The 18,006-nt window shown below is 37.1% G+C and overlaps 1 protein-coding gene across 2 annotated transcripts in view; it reads left to right on the top strand.

Annotated features, from left to right (window-relative positions):
- The window catches only part of LOC145995251 (uncharacterized), a 47,710-nt gene extending 29,946 nt beyond the window's left edge, over window positions 1–17,764 (top strand). For both annotated transcript variants that reach the window (XM_083131821.1, XM_083131820.1), the window contains exons 3-5: window positions 2,943–3,234; window positions 5,580–5,824; window positions 15,664–17,764. In XM_083131821.1, the coding sequence (XP_082987947.1) occupies window positions 2,943–3,234; window positions 5,580–5,824; window positions 15,664–16,003 (877 nt within the window). In that variant the 3' untranslated portion in view covers window positions 16,004–17,764. The remainder of the gene's footprint in view (window positions 1–2,942; window positions 3,235–5,579; window positions 5,825–15,663) is intronic.
- Window positions 17,765–18,006: the final 242 nt, after the last annotated feature.

Here is an 18,006-nt window from a genome sequence, read left to right as displayed (position 1 = left end):
AGATATACGAGAATGCTTAACTTGTTATAAGATCAAACCTGATAAGAAGGGCTTATCCAAACAAAAATTGACCACTACTAATCGGAAACCGCATGAAGTCTTATCTATCGATTTAATTGGAAAATTACCCAAATCATCTTACTTTTACAATCTTCTCACTATGGTAGATGTCGGAAGCATCAGAGAAATAATAAGTAAATTGGAAAGCGGATATTTGCTTCATTTTCCTAAACCTGAGTATATACTATCTGATCGAGGAAGTCAATTTACCTCTAGAAAATGGCATGAGTTTACTCAAAACCAATCGGTTGTTGCAGTCCACACCACTCCTTATCATCCTGCAGGCAACATTGTGGAAAGAATGAATCAGGAAATAGTTACATTAATAAAAACTTCTTGTCATAATTCGCACAGTGATTGGCACAAATTTGTATCAAAAATTTGTTGGATATTAAACTGCTCTGTTTTCGGAGAAACCGGGTATGCTCACTTAGAGCTTTTTTTTTTACAATAAACCGGTACCCGTTAGCATCCAAAAACAAATAAATTGGCCACAAAATGAGGATGTTCGGGATTTTCCTTGGAAATATAAATTTTTCCATGCTCAAACAAATAATATCCGGAAAAAGGACCAACGGCATCAAAAGAACAATCTTAGGGCCTACGATCTAATTAAAGGTGATTTAGTGTTTAAAAAAACACACAAATTAAGTTCGGCTAAGGATAATGTCATCTCTAAATTTTTGGAATGTTTTACTGGTCCTTTTGTAGTAAAGGAAATTAAGAACAACGCAGCAGAATTACTGAACCCATGGAGATACGAAGATTCAGGAAAAGAAGACTTCCAAAATCTAAAAAAATATAAATTGTTCTCCTGAACGAAAATTAGAATTATTAGAATTATGGAAATCATAAGAGACATTATACCTACCTGTATTCGCAACCTTGGCAATGATTAGGAAAACCATAGGTTACGAAAATAAATAAAAAGGTCAAATAAATATGGCGTTCAATGTAAAAGACGATTGGAACAAGGAATTTTCATCCTCTTATCAAAATTGGTTCCGGAATGTGGGAGGACTATCTAACTTAGAAGACAGTCAGGAGGACAAATTAAATAAATCAACAGAATAATTGAAGAGAGAAATCATTACAAACAGGGAGGTAAGTAATTCAGATTATCACACCCTCAGTACTACTTTGAAGCAATACCATGATATACTGGATAGTTCTTCAAAGAAGGAAGAAACTCCTGAGGTACATCAGATCCTGAAATCTTTCAAGGTTTCAGATCTAATTTCTTGTTTACCTGAAGAAGCTGAAAGTGATAAAACAAGGCCGCTTACTGAAGGAAACAATTCTCTCCAAGAACAGTGGAATAGTGATTACGTTCTAATCAGCAGTGATGATGTGATTTGTGTGAACTGTTAAAGTAATGGGTTGAAATTAGAAGAATGTGTTAGAAATAATTCATTATTCGTCTCAAATCTTCAAAAAGGATGTTAATCTGATCCGCAAAGTATTCCGAGCCTTCACTTTCCAAAGGGAGGGGAAAGTACAGCTTAGAAAAAAAATTAATGTGTATTACTTCCGAGAAGCGTTGACAACCTAATTCCTGGTATAACAAATAATGCATAATGTAAGCCTTGGTGATTTTGTTCAAACTTAACTACAATGTGGAAAGTAATAAGATTAATCTAATTGTGGATATTAACTGTTCTCTATGATTACTGAAAATAGTTGGGACAATTTCCGAAGTAACTAATAATGTAAACTTATAAGATCCTTTCTTAACTAACTAATCCTGATGATAGGTCAAAGGAAAGATAACTCGGAATGCCCATGAGACGATCCAAGTAATCTGGGTTAATCTGTTCAAGTTGAATTAATGAATGTGTTGCGTTTAAGCTGATTACTGAAAGGTTAGAAAAAAAGGAAAAAGGATAATAAAACAAAAATAAATTTTATTTATTTTTATTTTTTCTGGGGGAACGCTATGTTTCGCCCCAGTCAACACCGGGTTTTTAAGCACAAACTGTTCAATCTGTGTTGTACGAATGAGTGTTGAAATCTTTTCTTTAATAATGTTAGATTTCTTTCTATAAAGATGTGTTATTTTTAATATCTCAATAGGTAAAGGATTGCTTAACTTAATTCTTGCAGAGATGCTGAAACTATGAATGTATAAACAACTATGGAGTTACCTTGGTAAAATGTAAACTAATTTTTTGTATAAAAGGGCAATAGCTTTGTAAGCCCGTGGGACATTTTCATGGTTGCTGAAAGGCTGATGATTTAGGGGACGTTGGGGAAATATATTGCTTCGTTCTTCGGTTCGGCTGGAGTACTTGTACTCCATCGGCGGATATTTCACTACCCAACTATGAATAAGGTGTTCTCCTGCATCATCAAAAGACCAGGGTTAGAAACTTCGGTATAACTAATAGTTTTAGGCCTATGAGTTGTATCGAGTGAATTGTCTGTTTAAAAGTGTTTGTATGTCAGCGGAAGTTCAAATAAATCTTCAAGTAAGAGATCTTAATGATCTTTCATTTAAAACCTATATAGGTGAAAATTAAAAATAAATCCTGCACCACAGACCACGCAAGGGAATTTTTCCGACCTTGTCCCATCACAAAGCGACTCTGGGGCTCACCCAGCCTCAAATCAATGGGTACCTGGGGTATCGTTCTGGTGTAAAGGCGGCCGGTGCTGATCACATCGCCTCCAAAATGGCCGAGATCGAGAATGTGTGGGGCCTTCCCCAACATTCCCGAAATGTACCTTCATGGCAGGTGGTATTTTCACGGTGAACTTTACCTTTACTTAAAAGTTTCGAATAAATACGATCTTGTATGCATGAATGCATATCTCAGATTTAAATACAATTTTGTCAAACTACTAGCAGAATAGATGCTAATATGAATATTTTTTCTTTCTAGACGAATTGAATTCTACATAAACTATTTGCCTAGTTTGAACTACGCTAAACTTATAAAGAAGTATATCGCAAAGAGGAACGGTTACATGTCTTTGAAACTTAGATATAGATTGTATGAGTCCAAGGACGGAGAGGATCCAATAGAAGCACTGGAGATCTTAAAAGATTGCCAAAATCAAAATATAAAGATAGATGTGGATACTTTTTCACCTTCTGACTTGGATGTTTTGCAAAGCAAGATGGTAAATTTCAATGAGAATGAGTTGAATGTTGCCGAGAGCATGAGACGTGATGTAAGTATATTCAATCTTCAAGCATATACTCGTATACACAAATTATCTTCATATTTGTTAAGTCGAGTGTAATGAAAACTAAAGTACATAAATTAATATCTTAATAGTGCAAACAGCACTTGCATTGCTTGTATTATAATTTCGCCACAGCAAAAGGAACGCCAATGCTGAAACCAGGATTAACCTGGAACCTTCGGCAATGAGATCGTGAACTTACTCGAATACTTGCTTCGTATTCAAATTTTCTAAATACTGGCAATTATTTCCTGAAGGTCCAGGAGTTTGTGAACAGCAGTTACGATTTCTGACTGGGGCCGAGAGGGTGAATGTTCTTACAGCTGCTTCGTCCTATTTATCAATGTAATACCCATAGCAGTTTCGAACTCAGAACAATCGATGCTGAGACTGTAATTCGAGAATTCAGCATGTTCGGCCTCCGAGGTGGCAACTTTGTTTATTTATTATACAATCTTCTACTTTAATACCATATTGTGTCTCCTTTTCTCTTTTAATTAAGATTGATTTCCACCAGGGACCTCTAAAATTAACAAGTTAATAGTAAGTAGCAAAATTTACTGAAGCAAATAAATCTGTGCTAACAAAATATTAGGCCCGAGTCGATACCACTTTGAACCGATACCGATTCCCACCGATACCGATACCGATACTTAAAAATTGTAGTAATTAAAATTTGTTCAAAATATTGATCAAAAATTGATGTGTAAATATTCTTCGCCAATTTTATGTATCGATTTACCAATAAATTTGCTTTAGAATATTCAAGAATTAAAATAGATAGTATGTAATCACAAAATAAATACAAGTTTCTCGTGCAAAATTGATGCAAAATAATAACAAAGGTTGAATTTTGCATAACTTCCAGGATAATGAGACTCCGCGAAGGTGTCGCGTGGCATTTTTGCTGACCCCGTGAAAGACTAATATGCCGTAAAAATATCGGCTGTTATCGGTAGGTGCATTTCAACCGATACTTTCCGATAGCGATATATCGGCATCGGTATCGGCTCAGCCCTACAAAATATTCATTACTGTACAATCATCAATAGTGACCATATTAATACTTTGACTCCCTGCACCGCCACTTTGGATCCTCCAACCATACCCGCTCCCTTTGATGCGTTGAAAGATAGGGTTCAATCCTCCCGGTGACGCTTATAACTATATTATCAGAGATTCTAAGAGTTAATGGAGATCGCATCCTTCGGGGTTTAAGACTAAACCATCAACCCTGCTCGAAGCGTCTGAAGCTTTCAATCTCTCTCCCTCCCCTGAGACATCTAGAACTACAGCTCTTGTCTAGTCTTTCGGCGAGCGACCTACATGCTGGCAAGGAAATTGGGGAGCAGGGAATATACGCAGCACACCAACCAGGCAACAGCGCTGGCGCCGAGAGTTACGACATGGCGGGAGAAAGTACTACGCGCATCTCGTTCTTCAGGCTCCTGTGTTTCTTATTGCGCTGGATTGGTCGCTTCCCCGCTCTCCACTTCCCTTGCCAGCATGCAGGTCGCACCCCGTAAGACTGCACAAGAGCAAGAGGAACGACCCAAGACATCTAAAAACTAACAATGCATCAATTCACATCGTGTCTGTTCGGCAGGAGAAGGCAAAATGTGAGGTGTGCATTCAGTAAAATGAATGTCAGCCTATATTCCACAGAGACAACTTCGTTTCAGTCACGGCTTACGTAAATTATTACGAGACTGATAATTACAACTAAGACTACTACAGGCAGTCGCAGGAATTGAACAATCATACCAGCAATTTCTTTAATCTTTATTGCCCTACCATCATTACGTCTTTTACATTTAGTAGACGAAATTAATCAACTTTCCGTCACTGCAACTGTGGTCGCATGAACTAAAATTGTTTTTGAGGTATTGTAAAATTTGATAAACACAGGAATAATACAAATCTTAATATCTATTGCAATGTAGTCAGTCCCTTCTGCGTAGTGATATTTTTGTTTATAGCCTGTAACTGCCCTCCTCGTAGTGACCACTCTTGTCTCGGGAATCTGTGAAGCAAAGCTGTTCATGACGGCAGAGAAGAGAAGAAAGTGAGCGGGCGGGGCAAAGCAGTGCGCGCTGCTGCAAACAACTGGTAGCTGCAGCCGCGTTGCCCCGACATGCAATATCTCTCTCTCTCTCTCTCTCTCTCTCTCTCTCTCTCTCTCTCTCTCTCTCTCTCTCTCTCCGCGTTCATTGGTCGAGCTCTCTCGAGTCACTACTTCGGCAGATATTTGTTTTCGTTAGTTTGCTCCAGAGATTCCCAAGGCAGAGTATAATTCTTCCTTGAGACTGAAGTCTGTCAATTTTTTGCAGGCTTATTGGGAAACATGCCAGGACGGTGAGACGCTAAAAGACTTCAAGATGAAAGACTACAAGGTGTTCCTCGAGAATTGCAGATCTTATCCTAACACCACCACCTTACTGCTGTGCAAAGTTGTAATCAATGAAGAGGTCCTATGGTTCCTCGTTCGCAACTTACAATACACGCATTCCGAAATTCAAGCGATTGCCCAAGTCGGGATATTGGAGGAGATATATAGACAAGAATCAGGGCTCAGGTGTGTTGGTCATTTCTCTATAAATCTAATTTACCATACAAGAACTACGTACATGCATAAGCGTAGTTGTGTTTTCGTTATTTTGTGTCTCATTTCTGCAACTTCTGGTTAAACACGGCGATGAAAATAAATGATGATATGCTGTCATTGATGAAGGGCCATTCACAATGAACAAGCCCATGGCGGAAATTGAACTCTGGTGAGATAGAAAGCAGACCACTTTACGTGCTCGGCCACCGCCCTCGTACAAACGTAAATATGTGTGTGTGTATGTGTTATGAGAGAATCCTATTTACTTATGTATGCTTAAAAATAAAAAGTCATTATACTTTAAATATTACTGTAACAAGTGCATTAAAATGCAAGCTTAAGATTAAACGTACAAAACTTACATTGGATAGATTTTCACAAGTTGTTAGAGAATGTCACCTACAGGATGAGGACCAGCCTCATTGACACTCCTCTTGGGCTCGTAGCATGAAGTATTCATTTTTAGGGAGATGGCAACATAATGTTGGAACTGGAATGAATTCTTTACGTTGTGTCTGCCAGCTATAACCGTGTAAATTCAAAGCGACCCAAATTTCTCTGTGGACCGATTTGTTCCGGTCTACCCTACTAACAAACTACATTATGACTACATATATTCTTCAGGAGAACTTTTCTCGATACAACAGATGAGCAATTATTGAGTCCAACCTTATTTTTATGATTTTTTTCACATTTTCAAACCATTATCATATTGAAATACATTGTGAGTATTATATCTTGTAAGCTTTACGTACATGTATCAAGAAAACTAATTTAAACTGTTAGGGAGAAATTATAGACACCATTTTTATTTTATGCAACCTTTTACACACAAATCATAATTTTATAGTATTCTGACCTGGTTTCTGTGATTGACACACTACTTTTATACTAACTAGTTTTTGCTACTTAGTTATTCGGATGGGATAAAAATTAGCCCAACTTTATTTCCTTTATCCTTTATCTGTTATTTTTAATATAAGCTGTTATTCTGCAATTAACAATAGAATGTGAACTCCTGTCGATATTCAAGAATGCAAGAAAGACTTAATATATATATATATATATATATATATATATATATATAAAATTATTAAATGCCATGTAACGTTGAAAATCATCCTTATGCAATGATAGATTATTCAATGGTAGAAATGTAATAGATTGAGATGAATAATTTATGTTTATAAGAATACTATTATTGAGTGTTTAAGAAATTTGTTGAAAAGATTGAAAATACTTGTTCGTTATTGCATTTAATTTCTTAATTACTCTACCGTAAATTAAATACTACTTTAATTGTATTTTAAGAAATATACAGTATTTTACCAAGATGATACAGAGCAATGTAACTTGCAGTTTATTTTTACATATTCATTTTCTAGTGAATATGTTCTTAGCGCAACAACAAGTTATTTACCCTGATATAGATCAAGGTCATCTGTAAAAGGGAAACATAATATTAACCATAATATCCTAAATTGTACAATCTTGTCTAGCCCCATTAGATTACGTATAGCCACGACCTTTCAGATTTTCTCTAAAAATTTTAATTAAACCATATTATTTATACATTCACAAACTTCGATTGTGGAAATCACTCGTATAATATACCTGGGCAATTCGATGTGTGATGGAATTACCGTTTGGACAGCTATGTAATTAGAGTAGGGCGGAGCGACTCTGAACGGCGGGTGACTTTGGACTTTTTTAGCGTTCGTCAACTGTTTGCAGAGTAGGTAGAATCCAGGGGGTGCTCTTTCGGCGGCGCAGATCGTATGCGCAGTTGTCCGTGGATACATGACGTCATCATCGAGAAGCTCGGCGCGGAAAAGGCTGGTTCCTTATGCAAATATTGAGATATTTGACAACGAATATCTTCTAAAATATAGTAACAGGGGGAAAGTTACAACTTTTACTGTTAAGATTCATCCTTTCTAATCAATTTATCACAAAGTTGATTCAAATGTGTAAAATGGTTTTCAAGAAATCGTGTTACGAAGGAACCCCTGTTTTGTTCTCTCCAGGCTTCCAATATAAGGGAGTTTTAACTTAAGCGCGTTGGATTTCTTTTTGCTCTATGTTTTAAAATAAGATTATTTTGTTCTTGTCAACTGAATTCATGCCTAAATGCTATGGAAAGTTGTGAAAACTATTATCAGAAAACTAACGGAAGAAATCTAAAATATCACAGCCTTTCCAGTCGGTAATTGCGTAAGTAAACGAAAAGACAAGATTGTTATAAAAAATGCGGGATTGCCCATTTTTGTGAAAAAGGCATTGTGCGAGATCTAAAAGCAGAACATTTTAATATTGTATGTAAATGTAAGGGTGTAATAAACGTGACTACTCCCCGTAAAATATCACTGCACTCTCCACGTTTCTCTTCTGTCTTTTCTTTGGCGCCGTCAATAGCTTCAACACGTTGTTTTTTTTATATATATTTGTCACATATTTGTTTTAATTAGTATTCTGCTCGTTCCGCCACCTGAACGCAGCAGCTAGGGCTCAAAGGGCAGTGCAGTTACACCGGAAGAAGGCTCGGAAATGGCAGGCTTCAGAAGTTAACTCATCCAAATTAAATTAAATAGGTATGTGCTCTCTCTAAATTTAAACATAGTTCACAAATAATTTGATTAAAAGTTTTAAAAGTATCTGTTTTATTTAATAACGTATTAATTGGTGCAATCTTCTCCAGCATAGCTATAGACAGTGACCACACTACAAAGGGGGGGGGGCAGGAGAATTTCTCTCTCTCTCTCTCTCTCTCTCTCTTATCTGCCCCCAGTATAACGACAAAAATAAATAAATGAATGAATGCTCTTTTAGCCCAAATATGCATTTTTGTGTCGTATGTAACGGAATAATAAACATGATTGCCCCGGGAAAATATGATTTACCCCTCCATCTTTTCTATTGCGCAGTCACTAGCTACAACATATTTTGATTTCTATTGTTCCCACATATTTATTTTAATTTTAGTATTGTGAATCATATTCCACTGTGTTACCTCACGTAGCCACCCCCCCCCCCACACACACACACGCGCGTATGTACGATTTCAGTTGTAAGTTTTAGACTAAGCTTGTCAAATGTCCACTTATATCTTTGTATTCTTGAGCCATTTAAAAAGAATCATTTCGCCCCTTCTTCTGGACGATGTTTTCCCACTGGAAGCCCCTTTGCAGTTCGAGATCCGGGGCTATAGCCTTCCCAAGCCACAGTCTCCTCCAAATACTGTCCTGGCCTCATGAAAGAAAAATATATGTATTTCTACGAAATATTAATTTGACTTGGCAGTTTCTTTTTTCGAACAGGAATAAGTTTTAAATTTTAATAGCTTATAAATTTACACTAGCAATTTTGAGTAAAGATTTTACGTAACCCTAAAAGTACATTTAGAGACTGCAAGGTCAACTCTCGATATTTCAGATATATTAATAATTTTCATCACAACGTCTAGTAATAATTATTTGTTACTTCAATAACCTCCTCGCAAATGTTTCTCGCATATTAAAACGTAGATGCCATATGATTGTCATTTTCTGTTTATTTCCTTGTAATGCTGACCTCCGTGGCGAAGTGGTTAGCACAACACTTTACGATGCCAAGGGCCCCCAGGTTCGAATCCCCGCCCGGGCATGGGTCTACTTTCCTTTCTTCAGTTTCATCATATCATCACGCATCCTCATCTTTGCGATTAGCCATATGTGACAGATAAGCGAAGTAAAATAAACTAAGTCAATTAATCATTTATTTTTTAAAACTCTTTCATTCTTCTTTAGCATGTCACGTTTTTGTTAAAATTATATTACGATTTGTAAAATGAAAATTCTAAAGGAGAACACGCAACTTTCTTTGTAGCGCATCGGTCAGAAAGTTTCAGGAATATGGATTTTCAAAATACATTTTTTCACATGTAATTTGTCCCCTTTTAAAAGTAGCGCGTTTTCAATTATGTTACTAATCATTAAAAGGATGCCTCAATACCATCTTGGAGGATGACAATTAATAAATTTCCCCTCCTAAAAGTAATAATATACTTTCGCTCTCTGAATCTCCCATATAAATGCTAGGGGCCGTCTGCTTGAGCCGAGCTCACTCCCCTCTGGTGACGTCACGCGTTCGTGAAAGATCGGCAATCTTCGGATGGCTTTACCTAATCTCTATATACCTTGGGTAGAATCACGCAGTTGGAGCTGAGAGTTTAGGTGCAAGGTGCATATCCACTAGTCCTTGTGTTTTGTTGTTGTTGAAATTACGCAGTGTTTCATCTGAGAACAGGAATAGTTTATTGTTCGAGGTAAGTACTATTGTTACAGAAGCGTTGCGATATAACTTTCTTGGTTGTGTATATATAAGGAATAATTTTGGAGGGAACATGGTGCAACGGTTGGAAGTTTGTTGGCGGTCGCCTAGAAGTGTCTTTTGTGAGAAAGTATTGTGCCTAGATTTCTCCTGCAATCTCTTTGCAACTGAAGTAAATTTTTGATGAACCAATGCATTGGGTGTGACTCTGAACTGCAAATGTGGGGTGACACTGAACGCTGGCGGGTGAATCCGAACGGTTAGCAACAGTTGTTATAATATTGTATTTCGGTTTTACAGATGCCAAAACACTACAAGAAAGCATCGAACGGACAAAAATACAAAAGGTGGAGTGAGGAATGCATGGCAGAAGCAATAACCGAAATTTCGGCAGGCGCAATTTCCTTATCAAGAGCTGCGGTTAAGTATCAAGTACCAAAAGCTACATTACATTCGTGGCTTAAGAATCCCAATCAGGAACGTAAACCTGGTGAGCAGCCTGTTTTTACAAGACAAGAAGAACATGAACTGGCATCATTATTAAATAAAGCTGCCAGAAAAGGATTTCCATTTACATCACATGAAGTAAGGAAAGCAGCATTTGACTACGCAGAGAGAGCTTGTCCAAGAAATCCGGAGAGGCAACGCCAACAGAAAACGACGACTCACATGCTTCTCTTCGGGACCCTGAAGCACAATCACATAAGGAGGATTTGACACGAGCCATATCCACAAGGGTAAATGCTGGTCAGAAGCCATGGGCGTCCGGAAGAGGGAGCAAGGGGGCCGTGCCCCCCCTGGAAAATGAAAGTCAATCAAAAATTATATATTTTTGACATATACTGCAATTTCATTGCAGCCACAACAATATGTATTAATTATTGTATGAATTTGAAAATTCAAATTTAAGAAATGTTCTTTGAGGGAATAATACTATTATTGGGGAAAATGTACCTTGTTTGCCCCCCCTGGAAAAAAATACCTTCCTTGTCCCTCCATGGAAAAAATCCTGCGGACGTCCATTGCAGAAACGTCAAATGCCACTACATGGAAATGCATCTCCATCTTTCGCAGATGTATTGCCGATGCTGAAGTGGAAACCCCCGAGAAAAAGAACGTCAATCATCAAAAAGCAACTTTTCTTACCAGTAGCGTATGCACGATTTTATCAAGGAGGGGTTATTTCTAAAACTTTCTCCAAATTCACTTTACCATTGTTTTATTATACTTTAATTAAATAATAATAATCACAATTAATTAATAATACTTATAATTAATTAATTAGCTGAATTACTACTAATAATCCTACTAATACTACTACTACTATTAGGTACTAGAGATCTACATAAATATAGCATTTACGAAAGCAATAGAACAATATCACTTTCTAGTCATTTGATTTTTATCAAATTCTGGGAGCAATTTTTGTTTCTTTGTTACGAAATAATTGTCTGGTCAACGAGGTGAGACGAGATGAGACATTTTAAGTGTGAAGAAAATCCATAAAAACAAGAAAATATATTAAAATAAATTAAAATAATCAAAGTATGGAACTCATCCAAGGAGCTGCGGTAGTCTGGTCGGTAGAGCGTCTGACAGCCACGCTTGAGATCCGGGTTCGATTCCCGGAATTGGTTGGAATTTTTCCGGCTTCTTCTCCTCATAAATGTCCCCGATAATTCACATCTGGATTGTCTCTCTGTTCTTACCAACAAAACATTTTACAATGGTTAAGCTTATTGTCGTTTGAATAATTGGCTAGTCAACAAGGTGAGACATTTTAAAAGAGAGACATTCAAACATGCTGCGGTAAACAATGGGAAGGCGGACCGTTGACTGTTCTTGTCCGCCTAGCCTTTGTCTATACATTAGCCGCTTACAACGAACCAAGAACTTTCTTTTAGTTAATTCTCATTGTTCACACAAAAATATACATGTTCATTGAACGTAGAGGGGTGGCTGATGGGGTTACAGCCCCTACCAAAATTTTAGGAAAATCAGAATTTTCAAATAAAAATCCATTAAGAACTTTGAAAAATCAAAATGTGTAAATGCGAAACCTCTTTTAAAGTGAGTCCCGATTACCATTTTTGTCTTTGAATACAATTTTAATAGACTGAAAAGCTCGAAAAATACGAAATATTTTATTATGCATCCTGCCCTCCAAAACGAAGGCATGTGCTATTCACATCTACTATTCCAGCCCATCCCGAAAAATAAAATCCTGCGTACGCCAGTGTATTGAACATTGTTGCAACTGAGATACAAAACAAGCTTTCTCTCTTTTAAATCATAGTTGCCCTCATATTTTATTTTCAAGAATACATGTTAATTTTCAAGGCTTTCTCTCTGAAAGACGCATGTGTTTGGAAGCTGTGCTTTTTTTCTTCGTGCTGCATGGAAATAATAATTCAAATTATTATTATTTTTATTATTATTAGTAGTAGTAGTAGTAATAATAGTAATAGTATTGTCCTAGATCTTTGACTGTGGTAAGTTGGCCATTTAATTATTTTTTTCCACAGCATTTTTCATAATATTTCACAAGCTCAAGGGGACTGTTAAACCCCGTAACCCCCCCTTGGGTACGCCACTGTTACTTACATCCTCTGACTACATGACGAAGTTAACCAGCGCCAAATCACGACAGAAACGACGACCAGAGAAGCAGAAAATGCAAAAATCTCAAACAAAATGCACCAAAACGTCGGAAGATAACTGCGGATTTTGTGTACGTGGTTATTTCTCCCCTGGTTCATCAGCATTTGGTGACTGGATACAAAGCCAGATATGTCACGTCTGGTTCCATGAGATTTTTGTTGGTTCAGGACACAGCGGACAATTTGCGTGTGGCCGATGCAGAATGGCTGCATAAATAAACTCTAATCTTTAGATTTTGTGTGTTCTGGATTTATTTGTTCTTTTCATTTCTATTTAATAACCATTAACCATGCCTTCTTGCATAAGCACAAGAATATACATGTGTCTTTTGTGCTTGCTCTTACTTTTCTTTAGCTTGTTCATTCTCACCCGCCGTGCGTTCAGAGTCACCCGCTTATCGGGGTGGCTCTGAACAAAACAAGTTATGTAACATTTTTTGTTATAATGGACAAACTATTTGCATCTTTCTAGAAATGTTTCATGCTACTTTAGAGGAAATATATTGGATTCCAGTAAATGCACAAGTTTTTTATTTTCAACTACGCCTTATTGATCTGCAACCGAAAATATTCGAAATCGTTCAGAGTCGCCCCGCCCTACTCTACATATTCCCCTCATGCGATTACATATGTAGTACAATATGTGACTTGTCGTGCTATATGTATTGACACAATGTGGTATAACTTCCAGCTTGCAAAAAAATGTAAATTATTTGGATGTACTAGGCAGATAATTGTGTTTAAAATCCGTGTGACGGAATTACCTTCATGGAAATCATCTTAGCAGGTGCATACAGACATTTTCCAATTTCTGTGAATTATAAACTTTTGTCTAAAATATTAATATTGGTAAAATAGTTCAAAGCATGCTCATCATGCCAGGACACGACAACTAAAATTGTTTTTTTTTTATTCTGATACTTATTTTTATCCAAAACCTTGTGTGACGGAATTACCATTTGTCCAAATACGCTATACACATGTAATTGCCATCAATTGATTGATTGAGTTAGTGTTTTAAGTTTACTTTATGCACAATAAGGCTTAGCGGGACTGGACCTAAAGTTTAAAGTGGGATCCAAACCATCCATCGGGTATTGAACCCGGGACCCCTTGATTACAAGAAGATGACCATACCATTACGCTATCGGGGTATTTAATTGCGTTGTTTTCAAAGTAATATAATTCAGTCCAACTGAAAATTGATTTTAATGATCGTACTGTAATACAATATTGGTCTTCTGAACAATGCAATAACAGTATAACAAAATATTTAGTATCAGGTAAGAAAGAATCAAAAAACAAACCAAAATTCTCACTTTGAAACGAAATCTACATATTTGGAAACTATATTGGCATAATTGTTTGCATAGGTCTAAGTTTCCATTACAACATATCGAACACGCTGTTCAAAAACAAACAATTATGTTTGTTCGGTTCTTGTTAAACGATCTCCTTCAGTCAACTGGCAAAGAAATTCCATTCCATGAGAGTCAAGCTAAATAATGTTTCTGAGAATACTATTATATATTTCAAACAGGTATCTTTGGTTGAAGTGGCTACCTGAGAAGAATTTAACACCTTGGATTGCAGGGTACAATAAAAATACTTCCTGCAAAAGCAACTCCAAAAATAAATGACAGCAAATTGTATGGCGAGATAGAACTTGAAGAGCCTCCTTGATGGTCTCATTTGGCATATTGCTGCTTGGAGTGTCCATAGCACCTTACTGCCATTCGGATATGTCCCCTTAATCTTATCAGTTGACGTGAATTCATATGCTTCCTCTTCAATCGCTTCCGTTCATGGTCTTTCTTTTTCATTTTATCATAAAAACCTATTTTCTACCTTCTCTGCCTACTTTCGCATTGACGTTCAGCACCTTCTTAGTCATTACACTCCAAACTGTCCGAAAATAAGTTAGCAATATACCTATAGTAATCTAACATTATGATACATTACAGACACCATGTGGAGCAATTTGCAGATATCACTGGTAATCCCATCACACACAGCTGGTAATTCCGTCACAGTGATATACAGCCATTCCATGAAGATTGCTGCACATGTAAGTGTTACACATGTCCGTAGTATCAAAACCGACCTTTGCAGGAAAAGTTTTACTTCCGGGTATTTTTAACCCACGGTTTTATGCGAAAAAACTGAAAAATTGTGACGGAAATACCATTTTGCCTTATGTATTAAAAGACGTGTATATCTCAGTTTACATACACACAATAACGTAGCGAAATACATCAATTTGTTCTTCTAGGGTACATTAAGCTTACCGTACTATCATATTAGTTCCTTCTTGCCATATATAGTGAGTTCATGAATAGTTAAAATGCGCAATTAACATATCATGCCATGTGTATTGCGGCCATCTTGAAAAATACTTTTTCTAAGCACCTGCCGTATTGTTTTTAACGAAACAACGGCATGTTCCATCAACTATAAGTATAACTCTTGTATGATATTATCGTCATTTTTATGTACAAAGCTTTTCAGTTTTTGGACTGGAGGTTGACATTTCCGTGGAATTGCCCACCTAGGACCTGTGCATGAGTAGTTAGTCATAGCTTACATTGTCACTACCATCATTGTAATTCATCCATAGCACCTTCTGGTAGCAACAGTAATGTAGTAAAACAAGATATGAATATATGATTAAGTATGACACTGCTATGGAATGTTAGAAAGTATTAGAAATATATTAAGACATATCTACCTGCAAATAAAATTTTACATATGCATATTTTTTTCTGAACAATGCAGTGTGATCTCGGATTTTTTTTATTTATTTTCGTCAAATTAACCTTGCAATGTTCTATTCTTTTTCAGTGAAGTGGAATTTTATATCAGCTTTTCTCCTTGCTTGAACTGTGCGAAGATCCTAGCGCAATACATCAATGACAAGAATGACAGCAATGTAAGGATGAAGCTCCGATTCAGCACGTTGTACAAGCCAAGAGGACAAGACCACGACGAAAGGAAACAAGTTCTGGAAGTGTTGAAAGGATGCAGCAGCATTGATATGTCTACATTCTCAACATTTGACTGGGATATTTTGGAGAATAAAGTGTCAGATCTCGACCGACAGAAAGTTGATTACAAAGATCGTGCGAGATGGGATTCGGTAAAGGACAGTGAATTTCAGGCATTATCACAAACAAATGGATAATCATTATCTTCATTTATGTGGATTATATTGGATGAAATTGTGGATGATGCGTCATGTTTTGCTTCCCAGTACTATCCAGCGTCTAGCCTAAACATTATACTTCATTTATACAGGGTGTCATTTTAATGGCGCCCACGGACCACAGATTCATATAGAGGACATCAAAACAAACAACTATTCTCAGTAACATTTCTTTCGTTCGTGCGTCGATTCGACGCTACAGCCGTTCAAAAAAGACCCTTTTGCCGCCTGGATGCTGGCAACCCAACACAACATTTGATCGTATCTGTGACGTCATTTCCTGTGGCGGAACAGCACACGACAGGGTTGCAAGTAACACACAAATTTTGTGAAAAATGACAAACTACCAACCATATTATTAGCTGTAAAACGAAGCGAGAAACGCATCCAGAAGACAGAACATCATAGCCTACCAGCCAGCAGAACAGCAGTCATCTCCGGGGAAGGGAGAAGTGAACCAACGATATGAGAATGGTAAAAAAACGTATTCAAAATTAAGTGTCAATATCGAATTTTGTCTCAGCCTACATATCAAATATCAACAGCAATAAACTTTATTGGACTTTCAGCTTACATGCGGCTGTTTATGCCCAGCTACATGTCAAATATTTGCGAATCTCGTTGCAAGGTTGATATCTACAGGTTTGTGTCCAGATGCCTTGTGGTACTTTTGTTCTGATAACGGAAGTATCTGAGGTTCACGTTGTTACATTACGACTAAAAGACGTACAATCACATTAACAATGCAATGATGAATCAGTAGCGAATATCCGGCCGTGTTCAGAGTTGCAAACTGTTACATGGGTATCCGGTGCACAGTAGAGATGGCCAAACGGATCCGGATCCGAAAAATCCGGATTCATTCGGATCCGAATCCGGATCCAAAAGTTACGGATCTGGATCCGGATCCGAAAATTCCGGATCCGGATCCGAGAGTTTCGTATCTTAATCCCATTATAATATTGCCACACCTTAAAAGGTATTATGATCTTCGATTACAAAGAAATTTTTCATTAGTTAGTCCTACAATATTTTTTTTCAAGTGTTGTTCCTAAAATACTTTGCTACGCATCGGCTAACACACTCGTGCACAAAAAAATAATCTTACTTGTTTAACATAAAATGTCAGAGGTGATTTTGTAAATGCCATTGAAACGAATATGTATTCATTCGAATGTACTGGAAATGGAAACATACATAAATGTGAGACATTCCATTCCAGGATGAAACCTTTAACACAGTTAACAAGATAGAAATGTTATACAAAAATTATACAATTTTTCTACAGTTACAGTTTTACAAATTAAAATAAAACATTATAATATATGCAGTGTTATATAATTACAAAGTGTAAGACTAACAAGGGAGGTTATCTAAGTGTCCCCCTCCGATTTCCATGAAACTTGGCAGGTGTATAGTGGGGCCCAATGAAAGAAATACGTGTTTTTTGTTTTTTTTTGTTTCAGCTAAAAAACTGTTTTAGGGGGCAAAACTCACACAAATGTCAAGATGAGGACAAATTGAAGTTGGGATCTGACCTCTGTGTCCCCCTCCGATTTCCATGAAACTTGGCAGGTGTGTGTGTAAGCGGGCCCAAAGGAAGAAATAGGTGTTTTTTTGTTTCGGCTAAAAAACTGTTTTAGGGGGCAACCCCCCTCAAATGTCAAGATGAGGACAAATTTAAGTGGGGATCTGACCTCATGTTCCCCTCCGATTTCCATGAAACGTGGCAGGTGTATAGGGAGGCCCTATGCCCCCTGTTTCTTCCTATGCCATATTTACGTGGTTTCGGGGTCAGATCCCCACTTCAATTTCTCCTCATCTTGACATTTGAGGGGGGGGGTTGCCGCCCAATAAAACCGTTTTTTAGGTGAAACACAAAAACACGTACTTCTTCCTTTGGTCACCTCCATACACCTGCCAAGTTTCATGGAAATCGGAGGGGGAGGCTTAGACCTCCCTTGTAAGTGTATTAATTAATT

The sequence above is a fragment of the Lepisma saccharinum genome, chromosome 11 (assembly GCF_977018435.1).
Source record: "Lepisma saccharinum chromosome 11, izLepSacc3.1, whole genome shotgun sequence".
Taxonomy (NCBI): domain Eukaryota; kingdom Metazoa; phylum Arthropoda; class Insecta; order Zygentoma; family Lepismatidae; genus Lepisma; species Lepisma saccharinum.
This window is presented reverse-complemented; position numbering and strand designations above follow the sequence as displayed.